This window comes from Cricetulus griseus, chromosome 4 (assembly GCF_003668045.3).
Source record: "Cricetulus griseus strain 17A/GY chromosome 4, alternate assembly CriGri-PICRH-1.0, whole genome shotgun sequence".
In the NCBI taxonomy this organism is placed as follows: domain Eukaryota; kingdom Metazoa; phylum Chordata; class Mammalia; order Rodentia; family Cricetidae; genus Cricetulus; species Cricetulus griseus.
Genome location: NC_048597.1, coordinates 76,083,672 through 76,111,534, shown reverse-complemented (window position 1 = coordinate 76,111,534; position 27,863 = coordinate 76,083,672). Strand labels below are relative to the sequence as shown.

At 49.7% G+C, this 27,863-nt stretch overlaps 2 protein-coding genes across 4 annotated transcripts in view; one reads left to right on the top strand and one right to left on the bottom strand.

Moving 5' to 3' along the window:
- The window catches only part of CUNH7orf50 (chromosome unknown C7orf50 homolog), a 106,023-nt gene that overhangs the window by 13,262 nt on the left and 64,898 nt on the right, over nucleotides 1-27,863 (top strand). The gene's annotated exons all lie outside the window — the stretch shown is intronic.
- Gper1 (G protein-coupled estrogen receptor 1) lies at nucleotides 22,533-23,695 on the bottom strand. The gene has a single exon (XM_035444780.1). It carries the CDS (start codon nucleotides 23,666-23,668, stop codon nucleotides 22,553-22,555), a length of 1,116 nt encoding a protein of 371 aa, XP_035300671.1. The 5' UTR covers nucleotides 23,669-23,695; the 3' UTR covers nucleotides 22,533-22,552.

The window sequence follows — 27,863 nt, the reverse complement described above, 5'->3', positions numbered from 1 at the left end:
GAATTTGTGATCTCCTGTCTCGATCTCCTGAGTGAAGGGATGACAGGTGTGTAGACCTCTAATGCCGGGCTTGTCTTTGGGGTGTGAATTATAGGATGCAGGTGTGCTCTGGCTACAGCCTAGCCCACTGCTCCCTTGTAAAGCACTCAATAAACTATTTTGTTAAATGTGATTATATGAATTACGGAATCCTAGCTTCTTTCCAGCCCAGAGATATTCAAGACTCAGAGTAGAAAGTCACTGGCATAGAATTGGGATCCCAGGGCTATATCAGGTTTTGGTACTGGGCCAAATTTGTCCCACCTCCACTATGTGGGAAGGCCCAGTTGAGAAGTTTCGTGTGGCTCAGTGGCATTCATGGAAGCCCACAATAGAGGACCACATTCCCGGCAGGAAGGGAACCATCCTAAAAGCCAGCAGGTGAGACAGATGACAGAGTTTACAAGAGCCCAGGCACAGGACGTCCAAATAACTTTAAATTGGACAGCCCATGACACCAGAGAGGAGAGGTAAGGTTGATGAAGAATCAAATAGAAATATTGTTAGTGAAATACAGTCATGGAATCCCAAGTGAGCAGAGTGAGAATCCAAGACAGGACACAGCTGGAGAGAGCATGAGAATGTGGAGTGTAGAGGGGAGGCCGTGGCCTGTGGTGTGAGGCACCGGGAGGAGGGGCGTGAGGAAGCAGGTAGAGAAGAAAGGTGGAAAAAGAGGGGATAACCTGTCCAGCAGGGCAGGTCAGAGGGGATGCAGTGGTTCCAAGACAAAAATGCTGAGGCTTGAGGATTTTGTGAAAGACTGTGTCAAATATCCAGACTAAATGGAGTACATTTAGTCACAGTGAGTGAAGCAATAGGATGTCAGGATGAGTGGGGCTGGAGAGATGGAGTAGCGAGAGCCGTGCTTGCTGCACAAGCCATGAGGGGCTGAGTCCCGGCCGCCAGGGCTCATGTACAAAGCTGGGCACATGGGCAGGTGAGAGGGATCAGCAGGTACAGGCCCTTGTCCTGCCAGTTTGATCTCAGATCTCACATAAAGATGGAAGGAGAAAACTGACTTGACAGAATTGTCTTCCGAAGGTCATACACTTGCTGTGGCATGCACACCTCTCTCCCACATACATAAAATAAAATAGGAAAATTATCCTAGGAGTTCTAGGCAGGGGCAGACTGGCCAGCAAGATAGCTGAGAAAGGGAGGGAAGCATACTGCCTGTGGCTAATCAGAGGGTGTCCTGTGGGTGCCTGTCCCCATCATTGTCCTGTTCTGGGGCTGGACCCCTGGCCTCTAGGAGAAAAGTGTGTGTGCGCATGTGTGTATGTGTGTGTGTGTGTGTGTGTGTGTGTGTGTGTGTGTGTGTATGCGTGTATGTGTGTGTGAGTGTGTGTGTATGTGTGCATGTATGCATGTGTGTATGTATGTGTGTGTATGTATGTGTGTGTATGTATGTGTGTGTATGTGTGTGTGAGTGTGTGTATGCATGTGTGTGCGTGTGTGTGTGTGTGTGTGTGTGTGTGTGTGTGTGTGTGTGTGGTCCAGCATTCAAATGAAGGAAGTACTGGTGAGAAAAGGCCTCACTCTGCCTACAGGGCAGGTGTAGGGATGCTCTCGACTCATGGAATCTCAGAAGATAGAAGGAAAGTGTACAAGATAAGGTTATGGTTCTGATTAGGCAGACTGTGTGCAGTGAGGAAAGGGGACCAATCCAGCGATGAAGATGGTTCCTAGAAGTTCTTGGTCTCTAGGAGTTGGGGACTAATGAAGTGTTTTTTCCATGTCCTGAAGCCAGACAAAAAGAGATGAAAAACAAAATGGTTGTGTTTCCACCCAGGAATTCCACAGATCATTCTGTGGAAAGAGGATGATGTCAGAGGCTTTGGCATGGAGTGGAGTTTGCTCCTTTTCTGGGTAATGCTGGCGAGCAACTGTTGAAAAGGCCTGCCCTGCCTTGGGGTGATTCTCCAAAGATGGCCTGCTGCAGTTCACTGTTGAGAGGATTAGATACCCTCCCTACCTTCCATCCAAGGCTGATGAGGTCTGGGGAAAAAAGCCCAGCTGAATGTCATATCCATGCATTGGAGGAGAGAGTACTCATTCTGTGTTAACATGTGCATGAGTTCATGTGTGAATGCAGGTGTGCTGATGCCATGGTGTACATATGGAGGTCAGAGGACAACCTTGGTTGTCGGCCCTGGCTTTTCACTTTTTTTGAGACAGGTTTCCTTGTTCATTACTGTGAATACGGGACTAGCTGGCCTGTGAGCTTCTGGGGGGTCTCTTGTCTCCGCTTCCCTTCTTCTCTGCAGGAGTGCAGGGATTATGGATGTGTGCTGCTGTGTCTACCTTCTTACATGTGTTCTGGGATCTAGACTAGGGTCCTTATGCTTGCACAGTAGGCACTTTACCTGCTGAGCCAGTTTTTTGTCTTGTTTTTGAGACAGTCTCACGTAGCCAAGGCTGACCTTGAACTCCTGACCCTTCTTTTCCCTCCTCTTCCCAGAACCCCTACGGCATGCCTGGTTTTTGTTGAGTTGGTTAGGGGGCCTGCAGGAGCTCTGTCCTGTGGACTGTTGGTCGGGTTTTCGGGTTTCTTCATTCAGTTTTTGCAGGGCTGGGCATAGGGCTGGAGCCTGGTGATGCTCACTCATCAATCACTCTATCAGCTGAGCCCAGTTCCAGTACAGCAACATTCTTCATTTTTCAAAACAAAGCCCCACCACCACCACACACTTTAAAAATAAAACAAACCCATTGTGAAAATACCAAAAACATGGAAAAGTTTGGCAAGAAAAATGTTTGTATGTTTTATCATTTTTGTCATTTTCTCTTCAGCCTTTTCAAGGAGTGGCTGGCCATGGGCGTCACACTGAGCTTTGCCACAGTAATGTCGTCTGTGACCAGAGCTCAGCTGGTCACCGTTTTAAAGAACTGGGTTTTGTTGGTTTTAATTTTTTGAAGTTTTTTTTAATGTGTTGGAGTTTGCCTGCATATGTCTGTGCACTAAGTATGTGCAGTGCCTACAGAAGCCAGAAGAAGGTTGGATTCTCTGGAAATGGATAACTGTATACTGCAATGTGGGTGCTGGTACTTGAACCTGGGTCCTCTGTAGCCAGTACTCGTGAATGCTGAGCCATCCCTCCAGCTCTTGAACTCTGTTTTTGAGACTTGAGTGTGTGATTAGTTACTTATTTCACTTTGTTCACAAAATACCCAACAAAGGCAACCTAAGGGATGAAGGGTGTATTTGAATTCAAGGGTACAGTCCATCATGGTAGGTGAGACATAGCAGCAGGAGTGTGAGACTGCCGGTTACATTAGATACACAGGAAGCAGAGATGGGGGCTGGTGCCCAGTTCTTGTTTTCCTTTTTATTCAGTCCAGGAACCTAGTCCATGGGACTGCGCTGCCCACATTGTGTCTCCCTTCCGCAAGTAACTCTCTAGAAACTTCTCTTCACAGTCCCAGCCAGACGCTGCCTCCTATGTAATTCTGCATGCTATCAAGCTGACAAGGTTAACTGTCAAAGCATAAAGGGTTGAGGTGATGTCAAGACACTTGAGCCAGCAGCCCTGTCCCGAATGTCTTGTTCATGGATGCGCAGGTGCATCACATCTTGGTTCTGAGGCAGCCTAGGTGGCCTTGGCCAATGACTTCAGCTTCCATGTGGGGAAACCTGTTCCTGGGCCCGGTTTCCGATCCAGCCTGGATTTCAGAGGCCCACTTGTCCTCTTGGCTCTGGTTGGGTGTGCCATGGGATCACTGTCTGAAAGGCCTGTGGGACGCTTGGTGTTTTTTGGTTTCTGCTTCTCTGTGGTGTCACACCATATCCCTACAGTTCAGTTTGCAAGGTGCCCAGACTTGATTGGTGATAAGTTCTGCTCTGTGCTGTAACAGGCTTGCTGTCTAACACTTTTCTTCCATAGATTGCACATGCTAATAGAATAGAAAGTCTCCTATGTAGGGTTGTCCCACTGGGTGGTTTCAGCTTCTTGATGGCTCCGAGGCCTCCCAAGTCAAGACCAAAGCTAGTGGGAGCTGAACCCGGGTCTATGGGGAAGTCCGTAAAACTCAGAGGCAGGGTCGGGCAGCACCCTTTTTCACCCAGGGTGCTCCAGGAAGCTCTCGTGTTTGGAGACTCAAATACCAGGACGAGGGGCGCAGGCTTGCATGTTTGTACAGTCATTTCAGAATTATTCTTGTAACGGCATGGAAAGATTTCCCAGGGTGGAGCGTCCACAGCTGGGAAAACAGTTGTGGCTTTGAAGACATTTTCCCAGGAACTGAGCGCGCATCTCCTGCTGTTCAGAGCACGGACTGACTGACTACTTCTGGCTTTGCTTGCTTAGCTCCAGGAATGGCTAATGGCAGGCGAGCTCCATGGGTGCTCTGTCAGGAACTCTCAGCAATCCAATGAAGGCTGCTTTTCATTGCCCAGTTGCCATCACAGCATGACAGGTGTTTGTCTGAGTGTGACTGGGCATCAGGGTCACGTGAGAAATACCTGACTGAGTCGTGGGGAAGGCAGGACATCAGGACCCCTGAAGGCTTTTTTTTTTTTTTTTTTTTTTTTTTTTTGGTTTTTCGAGACAGGGTTTCTCTGTGGCTTTGGAGGCTGTCCTGGAACTTGCTCTGGAGACCAGGCTGGCCTCGAACTCACAGAGATCCGCCTGCCTCTGCCTTCCGAGTGCTGGGATTAAAGGCGTGTGCCACCAACGCCCGGCCCCTGAAGGCTTCTTGAGGCCACTAATCTCCATGGAGGATGAGCTTTCTTTCCTTGCTTTGATAAAATATCCCACAAAAGCAATATAAGGGAGGAAGTGTGTATTTTGGCTCATGGTTTGAGTAGTCCATCATGGCAGGGAAGGCATGGAGGTAGGAACTCGAGGCAGCTGGCCACATTGCATCCATAGTCAGGAAGCTTTTTCTACTATTTATTCTATCCAGGACCCTAGCCCATGGGGTGGTGTCACTCGCAATTAGTGTAAATCTCCCACCTCAACCCATTCAAGAAGCTTCCTCATAGATATGCTGGAGGTTCATCTCATTCATGATTCTAGGTCCTGAGAAGCCAACAATGTGCGCTATCACCCTCACTAGAGTCAAGGCTGAGTAGGCCTTGTCCTGAGTGTTTCATTTTCATCCCATGGACCCTGGGCAAGAGCCCTGCCCATGCTCAGGATAGCTGGGCACCCTTGTGGCAGGCTCTATGGCCTTGTGATAGGTTCAGGCCATTCCACTGACTGCTGGACTCTAAAAGGGAACACAGGAGATGGTATCGTGAGAGTAGTCACAGGTGATACTAAGATCCCTAAGGCTTGCACCCTCAGAGGGTCTGTTCTCACTGAGACTGCCAGCATTGCTCTATGGGCTGTGCTAGGACCTGCTCCTTCTACTTTATGGCTCTGCCACCCCCATCACAGGGGTGCTGTCCTGGCTCATGGGAGCCCACCTATGTTCACTCTGTACTGAGGATGAGCCTCTGTGTTTCTACGTCCCACCTCTGAAGTGAAATCATCAGGGGGTCAGGTCCTGTGAGGTACCGTGCATGGAGGGCAGAGTGCAGTGTGTACTGTTGGCCAGGCCGGCCAGATCCTGCAGCTCCACAGGTAGGAATGAAGGGTCCTTCAGTGCACACAGTACCCATCAGATGTCCAAGGCCAGGAGCTGATCTGGCAGATATGGAGGCTTGTTGATCCAAAATTTCTAGAACCCAGAGCTTGCCTTTTGCCTGGAGGTTTTCCTTCTAGCTCTAACCATTCTGCCTGGGTACTGAAGTGGCTTTTCCTCCAGGGTTCCTGGCAGGCTTGGGTGGTGGCGGCAGCAGACAGCAGCAGAGGTGGCACCTGCTGCAGTTTCAGCTCTCATACATGCCGTGGTGTCAGGACCGTTAGCCCTACAGTGGCCTTGGGTCTTAGATATTGGGACTGTCAGCATTTAAGGCTTGGCAGCTCTCTAGGATTCTATCAGCCACTGGGGCCTGAGGTATCATGTCCTCAACTCTACCCAGTCTTCACTTCACCATTGCTCCACTCTTTGAAGCTCTTTAGCCTCTTGACATCACTATCTCTGTCCTTTCTTTATGTTATCAGCCCAGCCCATTCCCCTAAGGATGCAGAAGACACTGGAGCAGCTGGAGAGAAGTCTTCCCCAGCCTAAGGCTGTACCATCAGAGGCTGCTGGGTGGTGGTGGTGTCTTTGGGTATGTCCCAGAGTGAGCCCAATAGCCTGCTTATATAGCCCGAGAAGGGCTGTGCACCAATCACAGCAAACCTGCATGCAAATGGAAGCTTTTCCATCAATCCCAGGCTTTCACTGAACTACCTGGAAGGCACACCCCTTCTGCCTGGGTAGGAAAAGCTGCCAGGTCATTGAGAGTTCACTGAAAGCTGGCACAGATTGTTTGCAACTGTGGTGGTGATGGCAGGGTAGTGGTGGTAGCCCTTCAGCTCTGTGACTGGCAGTCCTTCTCTCGAGGTAATCAGGATACCAGGGAAAGGACAACAGTTGCCAAATAACTACTCTAACTAACTTTAAAGAAAAAATTAAAGCCAGGAGATGACTCATTCTGGAAGGTACTTGCTGTGCAGCATAAGGACCTATTTTTTCAGTCCCTAGCACCCACATAAAATGTCAGGTATGTTGGTATATGCCTGGAACCCCAGGGCTGGGGAGTCTAGACAAGAGAATCCCTGGAGCTCACTAGCCAACTAGTTATGCTGAACTGGTGAGCTCCAGATTCATAGACTCTGTCCAATGAGAGACCCTGTCTCAAAAAAATAAGGTAGAGTCCAGAGAGAGAGAGATCCTGTCTCAAAAAAATAAGGTGGAGAGTAATTGAGGAGACCCACGATTGATTTCTGATGCTCGAGTGCACACACACACACACACACACACACACACACACACACACACACACTCTTCACACTAAAAAGGTACACACAATGAAGACTGCTTATTGACATCAGCAGTTGAGATGTCTAAACCATGTTCAGCTCCTGCCCCAGGAGAGGCTGATTCCTCTGCCCTTCCCCTGTGCTGAGCAGTACATTTGCATTTGTTATTAAATGAGGTCAGAAGTGAAAGCATCTGACAGGCTCACATCTTGGAAAGACTAACTTGACCAAGTCCAAATCCAGCCTGCACCCGCCGCCACTGTGAAGTGCGACTGAAGGGTGGTTTGTGATGACAGCTGTCTCAGATCAGATGCTCTAAGACCATGCTCTTTGTTTCCTTTAAATTTATTCAGTGTCATTTGTGTGTATGCCTGTGTTGTGTACATGCCACAGCATACATGATCAGAGGGTAACTTTGTTGAGTCCGTTCTCTCCTTCGACCATCACATGGGCCCTAAAGGTCGAACTCAGGTTGTTGGGCTTGTGTGGCAAGCACCTTTACCTGCCAACCATCTTGGTGGTCCCCAAAATGCATTTTATTGGTTGTTGGCATGTTGTTCTGCCACCATGTCACTGATGCTGCTGAGAGCTATTTTCCTGTGGTCGCATTGCTGGCGTGTGTGTGTGTGTGTGTGTGTGTGTATGTGTGTGTGTGTCTGTGTCTGTTCCTGTGTCCATGTGTGGTGTTGTGGTGTGCACATGCACGCCTGTGTGTCTATGTTTCTGTGTTGTATATGTGTTGTGTTGTGTTGTGTATCTGTCCATGTGTCTCTCTGTGTGTCATGTATGTCTGCCTCTGTGTGTGTCTTTACTGAATGGAGTTTTCCTTTCTAATTTTTTTTAATTTAAATAACATTTTTTCCTTTTTACATACCATCCAGTTCCCCCCCCCTTCTTCTCCTGTCCCCTCCTCTTTTCCGTCTACCTCCCTCCCCATCCGCTCCTCCTCCATCTCCATTCTGAAAGGGGCAGGCCTCCCATGGGCTTGCACAAAGCATGGCACCTGACAGAAATCCACCAGGAGGCAAAGCTCCACCCTGTCTGGGATGGTCCTTCCTGTTCGGGCAGTCAGGCTTGGTTTTTGCCACCCCAAGTACTCAGTGCACAGGCGATCACCATGTTTTGGAACATGTGTCATTTTGGAAGTCACAGAGGCACATGCCCCAGAGGCCAGTGGCATCAGCACCCTTTCTTTTTCTATACCTTTATGAACATGCTAGAGAGTGGGGGGAGGGGTGTGGGGGCTGAGGCCAAAGGTCCGAGTTAGCTGTGGCTCCTCCGTTCCTCCAGTGCTATCCACTTTGTTTTTTAAGACAGGGTCTCTCAGTGGATCTGCCTCTCTGCCTTCCCAGTGCTAGGCTTACAAGTATGTGCTATCCAGCCTGTCTTTTCATCATATGGGTGCTAGGGAATAAACTGTCCTCATGCTTGCAAAGCAAGCACTTGACCCAGCTGAGCCATCTCGCCTGCTCTCTGCATCCTTTTCTGTGGAACGATGTCTCACCCACCTCTTGGAGAGGAGGGCCCAAGTCTAGATCTGTAGGTGCCATGCGGGGTGTGTGTGTGCATGTGGTGTGTGTCCCACCTGGCCCAAGGCCAGCTGCACCCTGCTGTGCCAGGCTTCTGCCCACTGACGTCTAGTACTGGCCTCACGAGGCAGCTCTGCGTCCTGGCTGCCCCTTGGGTCCTTAAGTGGCTGCTTCAGTTGAGTCCCCTCCAGCGCCAGCATGTCTGAAAGGGAACATGGGTTTATAATGAGGGACAAAAGCTGACGGTGTTTAATACATATAAATTGAGTTTTCCTTTCCGTTCATATTTTGTCAGAAATCTAATATGTGGTATTTTCTGTCCTTCCTCAAGACAAACAGCCATGGATCCAGTACTGTATTGTCACTCTGTTCAGACATGAGATTGCTGTGTGGAACTATTCATTTATTTATTAATTTATTTAATGGAACTGGGGCTGGGGATGTGGCTCAACTGGTAGTGCCCTTGCCCTGAGGCTTGGGTGTGCATGTCTGTTTTTCCAGCCCCGAGTTCATGGTCCTCCTTGGATACGGATACTTGACTTAGTGAGCTTGAGGTTAACATGGTCCTCAGAAGAAAAAAGAGAGAGAAAGGAACACCCACAATGGATCTCATGAATTAAAACTTGAGATTAACTGGACCTCAAAAACAGAGATCAGGAAATAGAACTTTAAGACAACAAACTGGAGGAGGTGGTATCCCTATGCTCCCCACCCCCAGCACAGCCCTGGCTGGAGACCCCACTTCTGCCAGGAGCCGAGCTGCTGTACATGGCAGGCACACACAGTGCACAGTGTGCCCTGCTCGCCTGGGCAGGTGCCCTGCTCCACCTGGTCGTTCTTACTCTGGTGGAGTCCCAGGGGACGAAGGTAGGTCTTCTCATGATAACCTAGGGTAGAAAATGCACTGTTGATTTTCTTTTTCAGTTACACATTGTGTTCCTCAGCTTGTCCTCACTGTGATCAGGGAAAAACAATTTAAAAGGGGGAAAGGTTTTGTTTGGGCTCAGGGTTTCAGAACTTTTAGTACCGGGTCAGATGGAAACGTGTTGCAACTTCCTGCAAATTGAAACATTTCATGCTGGAGGGTGAGCTTCTGTGTAGAGGCCAGAGGGCAACTTTGTGTCTTCCTCAATTGCACTCTACCTTACTATTAAGATTTTAATCCCAGCGCTTGGGAGGCAGAGGCAGGTGGATCTCTGTGAGTTCGAGGCCAGCCTGGCCTACAAAGTTAGTTCCAGGGCAGCTAGGGCTATATAGAGAAGCTCTGGCTTAAAAAAGAAAAAAAAAAAAGATTTAATTTTTAATTTGTAGTTTGCTGTGTGTGTGTGTGTGTGTGTGTGTGTGTGTGTGTGTATGTGTGTGTGTGTGCATTCACACATGAGTGTAGTATGTGTGGAATCCAGACGAGGGCATCTGATCCCCAGAGCTTGAGATCCATGTGGTTGTGAGCTACCCACTGTGGATATTGTGAACCATACTTGGGTCTTCAGCAACAGCAGAAAGTACACTCATCTTTGGAGGCATCTCACCAGCCCCTCTCCATTAATTAATAAATTTGAGACAGGGTCTCTCCCTGTACCTGCAGCTCATGGATTTGGCTAGACTCACTGGCCAGCAAGCTCTAGGCATCTTCCTATCTCCACTTGTCCAGTGCTAGGATCACATGAACATGCCACCATGCCTAACTTTTCACATGTGTTCTGGGCACCCAAACTCAGGTGCCCATGCTTGCATGGCAAGCACATCAACTGAGCCATCTCACCAGACTCCATCGTATGCATGCATGCATGTATGTATGTATGTATTTTCCAGGTAGGGTCTTCTCACTGAATGCAGCTCACTGATTCAGCTAGACTGGCTGACCAGAGAGCTAAGAGATCCCACTGTCTCTGCCTCCCCAGCCCTGGGATCACAAAGTGCATGCCGACACACTGGCTTTTGACATAGGTGCTGGGCATCCCAGCTCAGGCTTCATGTTTTCCTGCAAATGACTTTACTGTCTGGGCCGTCTTCCAGTTCTCTCATATGTGTTTTTTTGTTTTGTTTTCTACTTTTTAATGCATTATTATTATTATTTTGGATTTTCGAGACAGGGTTTATCCTTGGCTGTCCTGGAACTCACTCTGTAGACCAGGCTGGCCTCAAACTCACAGAGCTCCGCCTGCCTCTGTCTCCTGAGTGCCAGGACTAAAGGCGTGCACCACCACTGCTCGCCTTTATTTTATTTTTAAATCTATTCCTCATAGAACATATCCCGACCATAGCTTCCCCTCCCTCCCCTCCCCACAGCCCCTCCTCCTCCCTTCCAGTGATATCAACGAAACATGGCATAATAAGATGCATTAAGACTAGGCATAAACCCTCATATTCTTCAGTGTTTTGAAGAGGGAATTGTCTGCCAGGAGTGGGGGGAAGCAGGACGCCCAATGTTTGTTGGTATTTGGAGGCAAGCTGCTGGGAGCTTGGCAGGAGGCTTCAGTTCTGTGCTACTGTGATGACAATATCACCTTAGGGGTGGCAGCAAAGTGACATCAGGGGAGCTGAAGTAAAAGTCTGTGGACCCACACTCCTTCAAGGCTGTGTAGCTTAAGAGACCCCGAGGCTGGCCTGGGGGCTAGTTAGGTAACTCAGAGCGGAGCATGACCTCTCCTTCCCCTCCTCCTCTTCACAAGTGCCCTCACTTTCTCTCCCTCCCTGAGCCACTGCTTCTTTCTCCAGCTACTTTCAGGTAAGAGAGAGCTGCTGTTGTCTCTCCTGTGAAGGTTCCAGGCCTGTCTGATGTTACTGGAATCATGTGTCTTTCTAGCCATTATTCAGACTTTGAAGGTAGAAGTATGGAAAGGTGGGCTGTACTTTGAAATCCCTTTGGTTTTACTGAAGAAGTAAGCCCCGGTGTGTGGGCAGGGACGGTGGTATACAGTGAGGGCCTCAGCTCTGAGCTCAGCGTCAATTTGAACACAGAAGTGAGTTGGTGCTGGAGCAGAAATGGCACAGGTAGACCAACTATTCCCACCCCTCACTTCAAACTCCACAGAGAGAAATACTCCTTTCATGAGCCCAGCCTCGCCATGGACAGGGCTGCGGTTCTACCAGGGCAGCCCCATGCTTTGCCTCTAGGAGGGTGTGTAAACCAGCACAGCTCGGCTTCCCTTGTATGTGAACATCTATTAAGCCACTTTCTAGATCTTAGTCTTGCTGTTGTATGCCGCTCTGGGTCATTCATTCTCATCTGTCCTTCTATTTCTTTTGAGTCGGTAGATGTCTGACAATTACCAGCAGTGCTGCATGCGCACTCTTCTTGTGTGTGTCCTTCCACGTGGGCTCACAGGTTTCTCTCGGGGATGTTTCCTCGTGGGGTTGCAGAGTATTATTGCTGTGATTCTATGTCTGCTAGATAAGCCAGTGGAGTGAGCTAGCATTACAATGTACCAAGTGACCGCAGGATTCTGGGGTGTTGGCTTCTCACTCACTCAGTGGCCATTAAAGGGTCCTGGTCCTCGAGGGCATTAGACCTTCTCCTTGCCACCTTTGACCTTTGCAAAAGAACTGCAAAAGGAGAGCAGTGATTGGGGACAACCCATAAGTTACTCATAGAGAAAGGGTTCTGTCCCTTTGGTTGCATTCTATTAGAAATTCCAGGTGACCAGGTGCAGCCCACATGGGGGAGGGGATCTCGAAGAGTGTACTATCTGAATGGGGCTGGCAGGAGCTGTTGTGGGGGGAACTCCCCCCACACAAACACACACTGTTCCCAAAACTGGGGTTGTGTGAATTGACATTGCTTCAGCAGCAGAGTGCAGGATGTGCCGTTGCCTTGACAACGCTGAGGTTGGCTAGGCTCTTTAACCATCTCCTGTGTGTGAATAGCACTTCATCATGGGCCCTGTATGTATGGTTTTTTGTGTGTGTGCCTGATTGCATGTGTATAGATTTGTGCCTGTGTGTGTGTCCATGCCAAACAGAAGTCTCTGTGAACCGATACGTGTCTGCCTGTGCATGTGCATGCATGTGCATGCATGTAAATGCACACATGTTGCCAGAAAGCTGGAGAGAGGTAGTGGGGCCCAACTGACACCTGTACTTGGGTCAGAGGCCCCAGGAATGTGGTGTGGACACCCCCACCCCACCTCCACTGCTTCCAGCTTGCTTTTGGAAATCATTCCAGGCCCACCTGGGTTTTGTGCCTTTAGGGAGTCTGTGTATGTGCTGCCCATCTACTGGTGGGGGGTTCCACCTTGTTAGAGGCTACCATGCTTGAACCAAGGGTACTTCCTGGCTAGTCACCTCCTGGAGAGGTGTTTCCATAAGACAAAGTCTCAGGCTGGTGGTTGTGAATTCAGCCAGCTTTGGCCTCTGCTTAGCATCCCAGGGAGGCAGCCTCTGTTCCTCTCTCTATTTCTGAAGAGTGCTGTTTCTGGGATACTGGGATACTGGGTTCCTAAAGCCTACAAATCCTGCGTGCACAGTGTCCATTGCTTTCCTTTGCCATCACTCCCCTGGGGTAGCCTGATATAACCCATAGGACCACGGCCATAGCTTCTGGTCCTGTTGACACTGGGCGGAGCTGCTGGAGCCTGGAGGACAAGTAGCCGTGAGTGTCTTGAATGGGTGCTCCCTGAAGTGGCTTCATGGAGGCTCTGGACTGGGATTGTCCAGCACAAGTCATCACCACACTGTCACGATGTTAAGACTGCAGGGGGAAGACAGATCCTGTGTGGGAGGTCAGGGAGGAGGCCCAGGCTGCAGGGGAAAGAGAGGAGGAGGAGGACCTGGGCTCAGGCTGTCACTTTATTGTGCCTACTCTCTTGAGACACATTAGTTCTCAGTGGAGCCAGCTCCCCGGGCATACAGCTGGGACTGCTCCAGAACTCACAGCTGATTTCTTGTGATAAGTTTCAGATTGATCCCACCCCAGGGTAGGACACTGATAGGTTTGGGTGCCTTTTTTGTTCGTGTTCCTGTGGCTTTCAAATGGGCCCCCACCCACTGCACAATGGCAGCAGGCAGATTAGCCCAGCAGATGACGTCTTCCTGATACCACCAGGTTGGACGTGTGTGAGAATACTGAGCTGCAGTGTTTGAGCCGTGTGAGTGTGAGTGTGTGAGAGTGTGTGTGTGTCTGTGTGTGTGTCTGTGTGTCTGTGTGTCTGCCTGCGCATGCTCGTGTGCTTCTTGAGCAGCTCTAGAAGCTGGGGGAGGGAACCTGTGATGCATGTTTAGGGTTCTGCTGCTCCGAGCAAGTTGCCCTGGCTGCCTGAGGGTGAGGGAGGAGGGGTCCAGCCCTGCCCAGCCTCCCCCCTTACCCCCCTGCTTCTCAGCACTCCTGAACCTTCTGCCTAAGACTCATTCCCAGAGGACATGCCAACCCAGAGGCCTGAAGCTCTCTCCTCTAGGCTATCAGCCTGTGCCCACAAGCAAGATGACATAGAAATATCTTCCCAGAGTGAGGAAGACTTGAGGTGTGGTGGAGTTTCCAAGTGACCCCCGGCCTCTCTCTCTCTCTCTCTCTCTCTCTCTCTCTCTCTCTCTTTTGAGACAGGATTTCTCTGTATTGTTTTGGAGCCTGTCCTGGAACTCACTCTGTAACCAGGCTGACCTCAAATTCACAGAGATCCGCCTACCTCTGCCTCCCAAGTGCTGGGATTAAATGTGTGCGCCACCAAGGCCTGGCTTTTCTCATCATTGTCTTTGCTTTTCCGGTGTTGGGATTACGAATGTAGGCAGGCCACCATTCCTGGCTTTTTTAAGTGGGTGCTGGGGATTGAACTCAGGACCTTGTACTTGCAAAGCAAATACTTCATCAACTGAGCCATCTCCCCAGTCCCCAGGTCCTTGGTTTTGTTTTTGTTTGTTTGTTTGTTTGTTTGTTTTTTGAGCTATGTCTTGCAGTGTAGCCCAGGTTGGCCTCAAACTTGTAGTCCTCCTGCTTCCGCCTCCCATGCAGCCCCACTTCTGAACTGCTCTGTGCAGAAGGATGGAGCCAGAGAGTATAAGTGTCTGCCCTTCTCTGGTCTGAGAGGAAAAGCTAGTATTCCCATGTGTGATTTGTTCTCTTGCCCCTTGCTTTTGGCCATTCCCAGGGGTGTTGATCACTGCTCTCAAAGTTTGATCAATGCCATCTTTTCCCCCCTCCATGTTCTGAGTATATATATTGTCCCCATGGAAGTGTCGGCCTTGCTGAGTAAGTGGTGTTTCCCTTGCTGCTGTGATTGTCAGACAGCAATGGCTGGGCTGTCAGCTCTGGGCTGCTGCTGGGCTGGCTGAGCCAATTACTCAGGTGTCCGGGCTCCCTGTAGACCCTATCCCACCACCCGTGCCCGCTTCCTCCGGGGAACAGAGAACTGGCCTTCGCCTCCGGGAGTGAACACAGAGAATGACTGCCCATGTTCCACTTTAATTTTACCAAGGCTCTTTCTCTCTGTTTTTAATTGAAAAGCCTATGGAAAGGCACCCCGGATAATTAGTTTCCCACTGTGAAAGAGAAAATAAAGCTGGAATTACCAGGCAGTAAGTGAGAAGAGAAAACTTTAATTAGGAGCTTCCCAGTAAATGCTGGAGGACGCTCCGAGGATTCCAGATGGCTTAAACCTGCCCTCGTTTAGAACACACTTTGCAGTCGCTAATGGCAAGTGTGATCAGTGTGGGGTGTCTCCCCTCCGTGGGGAAGGACTAGCAGAGCTGGGCACAGGGTGGGATGGCTCTTCAGAGAAGGATGAATCCACCAAGGAGAGTCTAGCCTAGAGCCACTCACTGACCAAGATGTCACCTCCTTTCTTGTCCTGTCCAGTCCCGTCCCACTGCCCCTTCCCCACCAGCCCTGGGTAAGGCTTGTGAGCAATGCTTGGCTTTTCATGTGAATGTTGTGATTTGAATTTGGGTCTCATGCTTAGGCAGTGGCTTTTTTTTTTTTTTTTTTTTTTTTTAACCCACTAAGCTATCTCCCCAGCCCTAGGATGCTCTTTCCCTTTGAATATCTCGGTGAATGCTGAGAGTGCAGGCAGCGGTCACATTATACAGCAGCACATTTGGTAGGCTTGGGGAATCGGGCATTGGTGCACAACCCTAACCCTCCTACAGTAATAGCCTTTGCAGATTCTGGCTTGCACGTGGCCCAGGCTGTACTTGGAAGCCTGCTGCCCCCACCGCCGATGTGCCCCAGTTACAGGTGTGCAGCACCCTGCCTGGTGTGTCTTTCCCTGTGTAATCCATACCACCTGGATTGCCCTGGCTTTTTTTTTTTTTTTTTTTATCTTGTTTTGTTTTTTGGCTAGGGATCTTTTTAAATTTTTCAAGACAGGGTTTCTCTGTGAGGCTTTGGAGCCTCGCTCTTGTAGACCAGGCTGGTCTGGAACTCAGAGATTGCCTGCCTCTTGCCTCCCCAGTGCTGGGATTAAAGGTGTGCATCACCACTGCCCGGATTTGGCTAGGGATCTTATATTGCTTTGCATACCCCTTTTCACTTGAACTTGGAACACTCACTCAACGCTTGTCTCTTGTATCATTGGCGTTGGTGGTGTGTACTGGCTCTTTTGTCACCACTTCAGTTTTTTCTGATGTTTGCTCCCGATTAGATCGGGTGTTTATATCCCTGCTCCTCTGAGTATGTAGACTCCCTCCTCCTGGTGATGCCCATTTGCTCTGTGGGAGCTCCTGCTCTAATAAGCTGGGCTTTGCAGGTGCCTCACTCTATTGCTGCAATGAAATATCATGACCAAAAGGCAAGTTGGGGAGGAAAGGGTTTATTTGACTTATACTTCAGCAATGCTGTTCATCATTGAAGGAAATCAGCATAGGAACACAAGCAGGGCAGCTTCCCAGAGGTAGGAACTGATGCAGAAGCTATGGAGGGGTGCTGCTTACTGGCTTGCTTCTCGTGGCTTGCTTCAGCTTGCTTTCTTATAGAACCCAGGACCAGCATCCCAGGGATGGTACCACCCACTCTGGACTTGGCCCTCCCCCATTGATCACTAGTTGAGAAAATGCCTTACAGCTGGATCTCATCAAGGCCTTTCCTCAACTGAGGCACCTTCCTCTGATGACTCCCAACTTGTGTCAAGTTGATACACAAAACCAGCCAGTATGCATACCAAGGGCCCATGGTTCATAGCTGGGGGCTTGTGGCTACATTTGTGAGCCCTTGAGGAAGGCTACTGAGGGGCTGGTCTTACTCCAGATCCCCTCTTCTGCCAGCCAGCTAGAACCCAGCCTCCTGGTGCCAATGCTCTGGCTCATTACTCGGCTTCTTATTACATTATATTTATTATGTAAGTTATATTTATCCAGTATTGCTAGAATGGATTCATGGTTGCCCTTTAATAGTCTATAACTGTTTGTAACTGTTGACTCCTCTTAATTATCCTGATGCTCAAATCATCCCACTTTGGCCCATGGGATGGCCCTTAGGCCATTTCCTTTGTCTTCTCAGATCTTTTCTCACTAAAGAACCACACATTCCAGCCGTTCCCACCCAAACTCGCCAAGTCTGAGGGGCCTGGCTGCTGCCGCCCTCCTTTAGTCCTAGACTCTGAGCAAATGGAGCCCAGTGTGCTCAGTTGGACACAGCATAGCTGAGTGGTTTCAGGGTTTGTCCCCGCTACTGCAGAAGACAGTCTCCTGGGGTTTGCTTGGGGTTTGTTCCAACCCTCTCACTAGGGCTAAAGGCATTTATGTTAGTGAGGTTTTAATACCATTTGTGTGTGTGTGTGTGTGTGTGTGTGTGTGTGTGTGTGTGTGTGTGTGTGTGCGTGCACGCATGTGCGCAAACATGCCGTAATGCACATATGGAGGCTAGAGGAGCAGCTTTTTAGGAGGTGGCTCTCCTTCCACCGTGTGGATGTTGGGGAATCGAACTCAGGTTGTCAGGCTTAGAGGGTAAGTAACTTTAGCCATTGAACTATCTCTAGCTGAGTGATTTGTTTTCAAAAGAAAAATCCTTGAATTTAAAATTCTGCTCTGTGCACAGAACTTATTTTTATCTCCTAGCTAAATTCAGTGCAAAGTATAGCGGGGTTAGTGCTGAATTTTGTGAAAGAGATCTATGGCAGCCTCTCCGAGGATGATTTAAAGGAGCAAGGGCAGGTTGTTTTCTGCTGTGATTGGGTAAGGAGTCCTAAGGCAGTTAGTCCAGCTGTAATCTCCAGAAGACGATTTTATCCCTAATACTTCTCAGAATTAAAAGTTCAAGTACTGTATGTGGCTCTGTAATAATTAGAATTTGCAATGAAAATACTCAACCAAGTGGATTTTTTTTTTTTTTGACAGACACTCTCACTATGTAGCTCAGGCTGGCCTCAAACTTTTGATCCTCCTGCCTCCACTTTCCAAGTGCTGGGATTACATACACAAACCACAATGCCCAGTTTATGCCTTGCTGGGATCTAACCCAGGGCCTCAAGGGTGCTGGATAGCACTCAACCAATTGAGCTGTGTCCCAACCTAAAAACTAGACACTTTCATTTTAGTTTTAGATTTATTTTATGTGTGTGAGTGTTTTCCCTCCATTCATCAGTGCCCACAGAGGTTAGAAGAGAATATCAGATATCCTGGACCTGGAGTTACGGATGGTTGTGAGCTGCCATGTGGGCAGCTGAACCTGGGTCCCCTGCAAGAGCAGCATGTACTCTCAACAGTGAGGCGTCTCTCCAGCCCCAGACTGGACACTTTTAAGTTTTAAGTTTGAGCACAGGAGAAGCCATTCAGAGCTAGAGCCATTCTGACCATATTAGATCATTCTCACATTAAAAGCAAGATGGCTGTACGGGTATAGGGTCTCACCACCAAGTTGGCAGCCTAAGCTTGATCCTAAGGACCCACTTGGTGAAAGGAGAGAATCAACTCTGAAAAGTTATTCTCTGATCTACACACACAATGTAAACAAACAAACAAACAAACAAATGTATTGGTGAGACTGGAGAGAATCTGAGTTTGGATCTCCACAACCCAGGCATGATAGTGTGCCTGTAACTCCCACACTGACTCTGTGTGTGTGTGTGTGTGTGTGTGTGTGTGTGTGTGTGTGTGTACATGTGTGTGCAGACAGATCCCTGGGGTCACTGGCCAGACAGTAATTTTCAGGCTCAGTGAGAGACCCTGTCTCAAAAAAGGATTTTTATTACCCAGTTCAGTAGGGGAAGACACCTAGGTTGACCTCTGACCTCTGCACATGTGATCAGCACACACAGGAGAGTGTAGTCCTCACCCTGTCCCCCATACCCCTGCATAACACACACACACACACACACACACACACACACACACACACACACACACTTTAAAAAAGCATTAGTGAATCAAAGACATTTGGGACTGAATTTTACACGTTAAGGAAGGAGTGAAGGAGAGGCTATTCCCAGGGTAGCTACTCCCAGAGAGGCTACTCCACACTAAGCTACTGCCTAAACCTTTTGGGGAAAAAGAACCCCCAAAGACAAGAGTGCTGTCAAGCTTGCTGATTGATTAGCCTTTATATGTTTTAAAATGCTTGCCTCTCCTGGGCAGCCAGGTGGCTGGCCTCCTCCGTGCCACTGAAGCTGGGAGGAGATAATTAATTGTACCTTAGGTCTTGTTCCCAGGGCCCGGAAGGGCGGTGGACTGGAGTGTGGGGAGAACTCATTATTAAGCTCTGAGGTGATGGAATGGTTTCCAGTGCTAACTGGGTTTTCTATGCCCATGGTGGCTGCCTCTGCTCTTCCTAGGGTCTGAACTACATTTGTACGAGGGAGTGAGCCAGGCTACCAGGAAACAGCAGTGTAATTAGAACGCCTTGATTTTATCTTGTGGTGTTCCTGCCAAGAATAATTGTGTTAACCTCAGCTCAGCTCCCGGACACACTCTGGAGGGGGTCAAATGGGCTGTACAGGCCCCTGCAGGGCCAGCCACTTCTGCCCTGTCCAGTCCCCGTAGGCCCAGCCTTCTGTCTCGACTTACCCTTCTAGCTAGTACCCTGTCCTGGGACTTGGGGATATACAACTATCATCTACCCCACCCATCCCCAGAGCAGTTCTGCCTTATGTTTGTGGATGGAGACGTGTGCTTGGAGGCATAGAGGAGGCAGGAGCTGTGTTCCCACTCTGTCTGGCTCCAGCTTGCCACAACTTAGCTTGTGGAAGACTCAGGTCAGGAGCTTCAGCTAGTAGGTGGCATTGCCTCAAGGGGCTACAGTTGTGTGGCCTTAGGGCTACAGAGGTCCCAGTGGACCATTTTGCTGCTGTCCAGTGGGCTGGAGAAGGTACTGCTGACCTAAGGGTGGCTTGCCATGAGGAAGGCGTACTATCTCTTGAGAAGTGTTCTGGAACTTAGGGCAGGTGCAGTTGTAACTATCTATCTGCCCTAGGAGTGTTAGCCCTAAAGAGGAGAGGGTGACCCTGGCTGCCCTCTGGGTACCCTGGGTACCTTGACTCCCTGGCTGCCCATGTTCTTCCCTGTCTAGGCTACAGAGCTGCCAAGTGCTGTGGAAAGGCAATGTGGGGCGTTGAAGGCTGAGGTTCTGTTCCTGGCCCCATCCTTTACTGTCCATGTTTTTGAGTGTTCACAACTGTAAGCATCTAGTGTTTTCTCTCTATAATATGGGTTGGGGGGGGGTGTCTCAGGGGACTGTTGTCCTCTGTCTGATGGCTTCGCTGCCTCCCTAGCCAGAGTGGAAAGTCTTGGCATATTTGGGGCATCTGTTCATCACAACTGGCCCAAGGACAGCTATCAGACACCTCTCATGTAGGTAAATTTGAAGAGTTGAGCCTCAGCCCTGACTTTTCCTGTTATTTGAAATGAAGGGTTTTTTTTCTGTCACCATCGCTGAAGTCAAAGGAGCAACTTGAATCAGACATTTACATTGATGCCACCCTATCAGGTATTGAGGTCACACTTCTCAGTCTACACTGTCAGCCCTGCTTTGTGCCTGTCTATAGGAGCACCATGAGGGCTGGTCACATCGCCTGGGGCTTAGAGATTGCTGACAAAAGTGTCTCAGGATTTACCCCTCTTGATTTTGCAAGGGCTACATGAGCTATTTGCACCTTTGTAGGGTTAGCTGGGGTGGAGGGAAGGGCTTCTACCCCAGTTGTAGACAAGAGAGAGTCACCAGCCCCTTTACCTGCCCGCCTCCCAGGATGGTTCTTCACCTGCTGGTTTATAGACACCATCCTGGAGGAGGTGTCCTGTGTCCTGCCCAGGTAGAAAGCCAGCCCTGTATGGGACTCAGGTGACAGTTGGGGCGGGGGAGACAAATGCTCTTGTTCTTGAAGAGTTATACTCAGGGTCACTAAAGCAAGGGATGCAGGTGCTCAAGGCTGGCAGCCATGCTAGCCGGCACAAACTGCCTGACAGAACACTGAGGTAGAGGGAATGAATCTGTGTCCTGTGTGGTTTGGCTGGTTCCGTGGCTCTGCCAAGTCCACTATACCACCCGTTCTCATTGCAGGCATTGTTCTTTTTTTTTTTTTTATTGTTGTGGTTTTTTGAGTTTTTAAGTAGGGTTTCTCTTTGTAACAGTTCTGTCTGTCCTGGAACTCACTCTGTAGACCAGGCAAGCCTCAAACTCATAGATTCCTCCTGAGTGCTGGGATTAAAGGTGTGTGCCACCACTGTCCAGCTAGATATTGTTCTTAAATATCTGGGAAGATTTTTAATATCTTTAATATTTAACTTAATGTAAACATTATGTACCTTTTCACTTAAGCTTATCTATAAATACACTTTGTTATCATGAGAATAAAAGGGCAGGGTCATAGGTCTGAATGGAAAATAGCATATTATTTAGAGACAAAGTGGGACATTTCTGTCAACCATGTTACTTTGTATGTACTCCTAGAGCCCTACCCCAACTCCTACATGTGTCCCGAGACCCCAGGGTCATTGGCCAGAACAGTGGGCCTCTTAACGTGGGCAGCTGCCCAGGTGGGTGATAGGGAGTGGAGACTGAGCATGAAGCAGCCTATTCTGTGATACATGACAAGGGGCCCTCCCTTCTGGCTCCAGAGATGCTCTGTGACTCCCAGCCCTGGGCATGTCATCTCCCAGTCCAGCATCTCCTAGGGATAGATAACTATCCTGTGCAGACCCTACATGAGTCAAAGTGTGGCTGTCAACATCAGTAGGAAAAAGATATATTTGGTGCCCAGGTGCCACACAGCATGTGGCCCACACTGTCCCAGAAGTGCCAGGTGTAGCTTGTTGGTGCACAGGAGGGTACGCAGGGGGCACACAGGTGTGTGAAGCCATAGGCATAGTTTCCTTTGCAAGGAAGGGGCCTACTGCTGTGGTTTTCTCATTGTCCCTTCCTTACCTGTGTCGTCCCCCCCCCCCACCCTTTCCAGGAACCACAGAGCAAAGAATCACCACGTGACCACATTTTATTCAGACACTGAATGAATACACCAATCCTTAGTTCTCTTTCTTACCTTTTACATTTGAATGAGAGCCATTTACACCTCACTGTTCCCAGTATTATTTCTCAGAAGCAAGTCCTTGAGCCATACCTCTCCTGGTGGCGTCCCACTGACCCGCACAGCAGCACTCACAGCCTCCAGTAAACAAGCGTCCCAGAGCAGGCAGGACTTTTGCTAAAGGGCCTTTCCCAGCTCAGGTCACTCAGGAGTTATGAGTGGTAGCTGGGGTGACCCTGCAGCCTTCTTCTGGAAGGCAGGAAGGGGGCTCTCGTGTCCTTAGCTTTTGCATGCACTGTGTGCATGGTCAGTTAGACATCACAGGCAAAGGAAATGTAGCCGGTTTGGGTCTGGTACATGTATTCCGTCTCTAGACTCCTCTACCCAGGTAGCGGAAATGTTGACTATGATGCTCCCATAAGATGGCCTATCCTTTTGACTGTCACTTGTCAATAGCAGAATCATCTTCTGGGGACATAGGGTATGGAGAGAAAACCAAGCTGTTCAGCGGTCAATGTCACAAGACCTGCTGCCCTGGGCCCTTGAATCTGGGTTGCCACATCCATGAGCTGGATAGTCAGGGAGGATCCCAGCAGCCCTAGAGATGACCCAGCAGTGTGACATTCCCCAAGCCATTGGGGTTTGAGATTATGACATGGCTCAGTTCACCCACCACCTGTGCTGGGTATGTGTTGCCCCTGAACACCAGTCTGCCCTCTACTCCCATCCTCCTCCCTCAGGGAGGTCCCTCTCACACAGCACTGCTGAACTTGACATCTGAAGGCTCTGTGCTGTCGGGAATGACCGCCTTGAGTGTGGCATGGCAGAAGCGGTTCAGAGCTGGCAGGCTCGTCTTCTGCTCCACATACAGCCTGAGCTTGTCCCTGAAGGTCTCTCCAAGGAAGCTGTAGATGAGGGGGTTCAGGCAGCTGTTGGAGAAGGCTGCAAGGTTGACGATGTGGCCTGTCAAGGGGTAAGCATGACGGAAAGACTGCTTGCAGGGAGTGTCCCCTGATTGCGTCCATTGCAGGAGATGGACACTGATAAACACATTCTCCGGCAGCCAGCATATGAAGAAGACAAGGACCACAGCAAAAATCATCCTCAGGGCTTTCTGCCTGCGTGGGCGCAGGCCACGGTGCCTGTGGGCCCGGATGAGGGCCCGCACGATGAGGGAGTAGCAGAGGCCAATGATGGCAAAGGGCACAATGAAGCCCAGTGTGACCTCCAGCCACTGCACCTCTCTGACATCAGCAAAGCAAAAGCAGGCCTCTTCAGTGTGCCGCAGGTGCACGGCCGTGAAAGGTACCAGTGTGGCGGACACCGAGGCCATCCAGATGAGGCCACAGCTGAGCCGTGCGTGGTGCTTGGTGCGGAAGAGGCTGCAGCGCATGGCCTTAGCCAGTGCCAGGTACCTGTCGAAGCTCATCCAGGTGAGGAAGAAGACACTGCTGTACATGTTGATCTGCAGGAAGAGGGACATGAAGGTGCAGAGTACGGCGATGTCGTAGTACTGCTCATCCAGGTTGAACACCTCGATCAGTGAATCAGCCACCAGGATGAGGTCGGCAGCCGCCAGGTTGATGAAGTACAGGTCCGGGATGGTCATCTTCTCCCGGAAGCTGATGTTCACCACCAGGATGAGGATGTTGCCCACAAAGCCGATGGGGAAGAGGAAGATGGTGTAGAGGCAGGAGAGGAAGAGGGCGATCGCATACTGCTGCTGCTCAGAGAGGTGCCCCGTGAGGTTCCCCGGGGTGCCTTCCTGCAGCCGGAGGGTCAGTGAGGTGCTGTTGGCAGGGGCTGGCCACGTGGGACCTAGGTAGATCTCCGCGCCAACAGTGTGGGCTGGAGTAGTCGCATCCATGGCTTCCCTCGGTAGCTTTCAGGACTTGCTGAAAGGGTCACAGAAGTCTGTTTTAAGTGACAGCTCCATCTTCACAAAGAAAGGTGATCCTCTTGGAAGTGAGCCAGGCATTTGTAAAGCAGGGAAACTAGTCCCGGGAGCCTGTTAGTCTCAGAAAACCAGAAGGGCAGACAGGGTCTCCGATGTCTGGGCAGGTGCTGGGCAGCCACACCTGCTGCCTGCTCACTCTCTGGGCACCTGTGGAGGCCGACAGAACATGATTAAGCATCTGGAACCCCCGGTGTCCTGAGGGAGCCAGGTGTAGTGCATGAGCAATAACAGAGCCTGCCTGGTCTCAGGCTTTCACCATCTTGGAGAGATGGGTACCCCTGAGCTGGAGCAGAAGAGTGTTCCTTTGTGTCCCCTAAGGGTGTCCAGAGTTGGTGGTTTGAGTTGGCGACAGTCTTGTGAGTCATGGGAGATGCAGTGGAACCCGTCAGATTGCTGGCTCATGAAATAACGTGAAAGTGTGGTGTGGGAATTTGAGGAAAACTACTGTTTGTCGAGACAGGAAGTCTCATTAACTTCAGCAGCTGTTGGAAAGAGATGTGACATGGGAAGGGAAAAACCCAGCTTTTCTCCAAGAAGCCCACGGAATGGGAGCTGACTTTTCTCTTAGTAAAGTAGTAAGAGAAGTTTCGCTCTTTGACTGGTGGCAGTATTGAGTGTGGGTGCCAGGAATAAACACCCGGCCCCTAATACAGAATGAAAAAAGAATAAAGAATAAGAATTGTCATTTGAGGGCTGGGGTGTACCTCAGTGGTGAAGCATTTACCTGGCACACACGAGGGCTGTGGGTTCCATCTTCGGCATCACACACACACACACACACACACACACACACACACACACACACACACACACACTGCTGGTTTTTGAGGCAGGGTCTCATGTAGTCCAGGCTATTCTCAAATTCACTAAATAGTTGAGGATGACTCCTCATCCACCTAGCCACTCCAGAGGTTAAGGTAGTCCAGGAGTTTGAGACTATCTTGGGCAGTAGCCTGAGACCCCTTTGCAAGGAATAAGGAAGAAAGGAGTGAAGGAAGGAGAACATTTTGTCCTTTTTCACTAATTACTGTGAAATATAACATTTTAGAGGCTGTATCCTGGAAGCTGGGCTTCATTTGTGGCTTGGAGAATATGGCTGGGGTTGTTTCCTAGCTTGTTTGACTCTGAGCCCCTGGGTTCTCTGTGGTATGACCCGGGTTCTCAGTAGCACTAGCAGTATCTGGAGACCCTGGGGTGTCCCAGTGTGGGAGATGGGTGCTGGCATCCAGTGGGTAGAAGCCAGGGATGCTACTCAGTGTCCATACTGCCCTGGGCAGTTACTGTCCCAGCTTCCTCACCCACAGTCAGTAGCATCCAGGATAAGATGACAGAATGGACAGGGTTGGCTCCTGAAAATGTATCTCTTTTGCTTTTTTTGTGGGGGTTGCTTTTGGTTTTGAGGTGAGGCAAGGGAAAGCCTGAGGTGTATTGGCCTTTCTCTCCCAAAATACTGTTTCAATAAAATAAGGGGAGGAAAATTGGAGGGGCAGCTCACTGCCATGGCCACATCCTGTCCTGGAAGTGTGGGTGTGGTGGACAACCCAACTTTCACAAGTAGTGCCCATTTGAGTCACAGAAGTGCCCTTTATTTCTTCTGAGATCCAATGAGACAGCTGGGCCTGGTGGTGCATACTTTAATCCCAGCACAAAGGAATCAGAGGCAGGTGGATCTCTGTAAATTTGAGGCCAGCCTGGTCTATGTAGTGAGCTTCAGGCCAGTTAGGGCTGCACAGTGAGACCCTGCCTCAAAACAAACAAAACCTCACAATTTAAAAGTACTTACCCAGAGTGCAATGTGTAAATGTGGAAACTCAGAGGTTTGTCCACAACTCCAGCAGCTTAAGGGGAGCAGAGTCCTGGATGGTTTTCTCCTGAGAGCCGCTCAACCATTCTGGTGGGAGCATGGCGGAGACGACACCCTGTGTTCTGTCCTTGATCCAAACTGCTGCTCTGCTGGTCCAAGGATCAACACTAGTGTCCTTCTGATTTTTCTCTTGTGTGCCAGATCTGGGGAAACAAGGCTGGATTTTTGCCTGGCTTACAAGACCCCTGTCCCTGGAACTGCTAAACCACCAGAAATCCCTTGGCAGGCAAAGAGCAGCAGCAACGTGGTGTTACAGGGCGTAGCTGGGACATGGGCTGTGAGCTCTAGATGGACATGCTGTTGCCTGTACTTGGGTAGAGCCCCTGCCTCAGTCACACCTAGCATGCCGTCTCTGGAAACTGAGGGGTGCATGCCTGCTCCACCATTCCCAGAACAGCACAGCACAGCACAGCAAGTAATGTCCAGCCAGATACACACCCGAAACCTGGGGCACAAGCCTGAATCTTACCTGTGTCACCGAGTCACTGGACCATCTGCTGGAGGAGTACCCGGAGCTTGCCCGCAGGGGATTGGCCCTGGACTTGCAGCACTTTGGGGGTGGTGCCCAGCAGGGACAGCAGGAGAGGAGGAGAAGAAAGACTTGTCTAGAAGGGAGCTCAGGATGCCTGTGGCTGTCCCGCAGCGTCTGGCCCCCTTGGCACAGCGCCTCCTTTATAGACTTCCCAAGCTACTCACTGGGCTCTGGCCAGCCTCCTTTTTAAGGCCAGCATTAACCATTTTTTTGCTGGTTATTTTTTTCCTCCCACATGTAGGCGGTGAAAACGGTCTGGCTGGACACATATTTTATGGAAGTTTCCAGTGTGGCTGCTGTTTTTTACCCACGTGTGGAGGGATTATAATACTGTTTACCTTTTAGGTAAGAAGCCTTTACCCGTTTGTAGAAGCAAGTGATGATGCTCTTGCTTGATTGGGCTAGTCCTGCCTTTAAGACTGAACACTGAGTTTTCTCAGTTAAGTTAGCTTTAGTAGGGCACCAGGAACATAATGAATGTAAGCTATGGTTTTCCCAGAGATTCTTGCAGCGGGAAATGCAGCCCACAAGTAGCAAGTATTTTGGTCAGAAATTAGGAATCCAGGGTGGGTTTTCTGCTCTACTATTAGCTAGGTCTAATGTCTCTCTGCCCAGGGGTCAGCTGAGCCACCTGTCTTCCAGGTGGCTGATGAGCCTCATCCCCACTTTGGCCACCTGTCTTCTCTGTTTCCAGTTCTAGGCCTTGTACAGCCAAGGTTGAGGGGACCCAGACCCTGGGGTCCGAGTGGCCCCATGACTGATTGCTCTTCCACAGACATTCCACCTTCGGTTTGTTGGTTTCATCCTGATCTTGGCATTGTAGCCCTGAGGTGGAGACAAGCATGGGGGAGGGAGCTTCACTTGATGATCAGAGCTTAGGCAGCTCCGACCAGAGCTCTTCAGTCAAGTTGTCTGATGATATTCACAATAATTTAGACTTAATTGATCTCATTTGTACTTTCTTCGTATCTGGGTATGTGTGCATATTCATGTATGTGCTTATGCATGTGTGTGGATGTGGAGGCTGAAGAGCCTCAGTTACGATTCCTCAGGTTCTAGCCACCTTGTTTTTTGAGGAAGGGTCTCTTATTGGCCTGGGGCTCAGCAATAGAGCTAGGTTGCCTGGCCAGAGACCCCAGGGTTCCTCCTCTACCTCCTCAGTGCAACTCCTGTGTTTTCGTCTTGGTATCTTCTTGATTATTGGGAAGCTGGGAGGTTGAGTACATCGAATGGGCATTTGTGTTTTTAGCATGGATAGTGCATGTTTCTGCTGGCTGAGGACAGATGGAACCAGCACATGCTGCTCCCCAAAAGGGTGACCGTGTGCAACAGAAAGGAGCAGGTACTGGTCTAGAGAAATGGCTCAGGGGTTAACATTTGTTGCTCTTGAAGAGGACACAGGTCCGATTCCCAGCATCCATTTGGTGGCTCACCATCATCTGTAACTCCAGCTCTAGGGTATCCAACTCCCTCTTTTGGGCTCTGGGCACCAGGCAACGCAGGCAGTACACAGATATACATACAGGTAAAACAGTCATACACATAAAATATTTAAAAACTAAATAAAGCAGTTACCTGCCTGCAGACAGCTGCAGGGGCATCTCTAGGGAATGCTGGCCTGCTGCCCTGTACAGATCTTTAAGCAGAGTTCTGTGTTAAATTTTCTTTTTAATGGAAAAATACTAAGGCAGGACCCTTTGGAGCTGTAG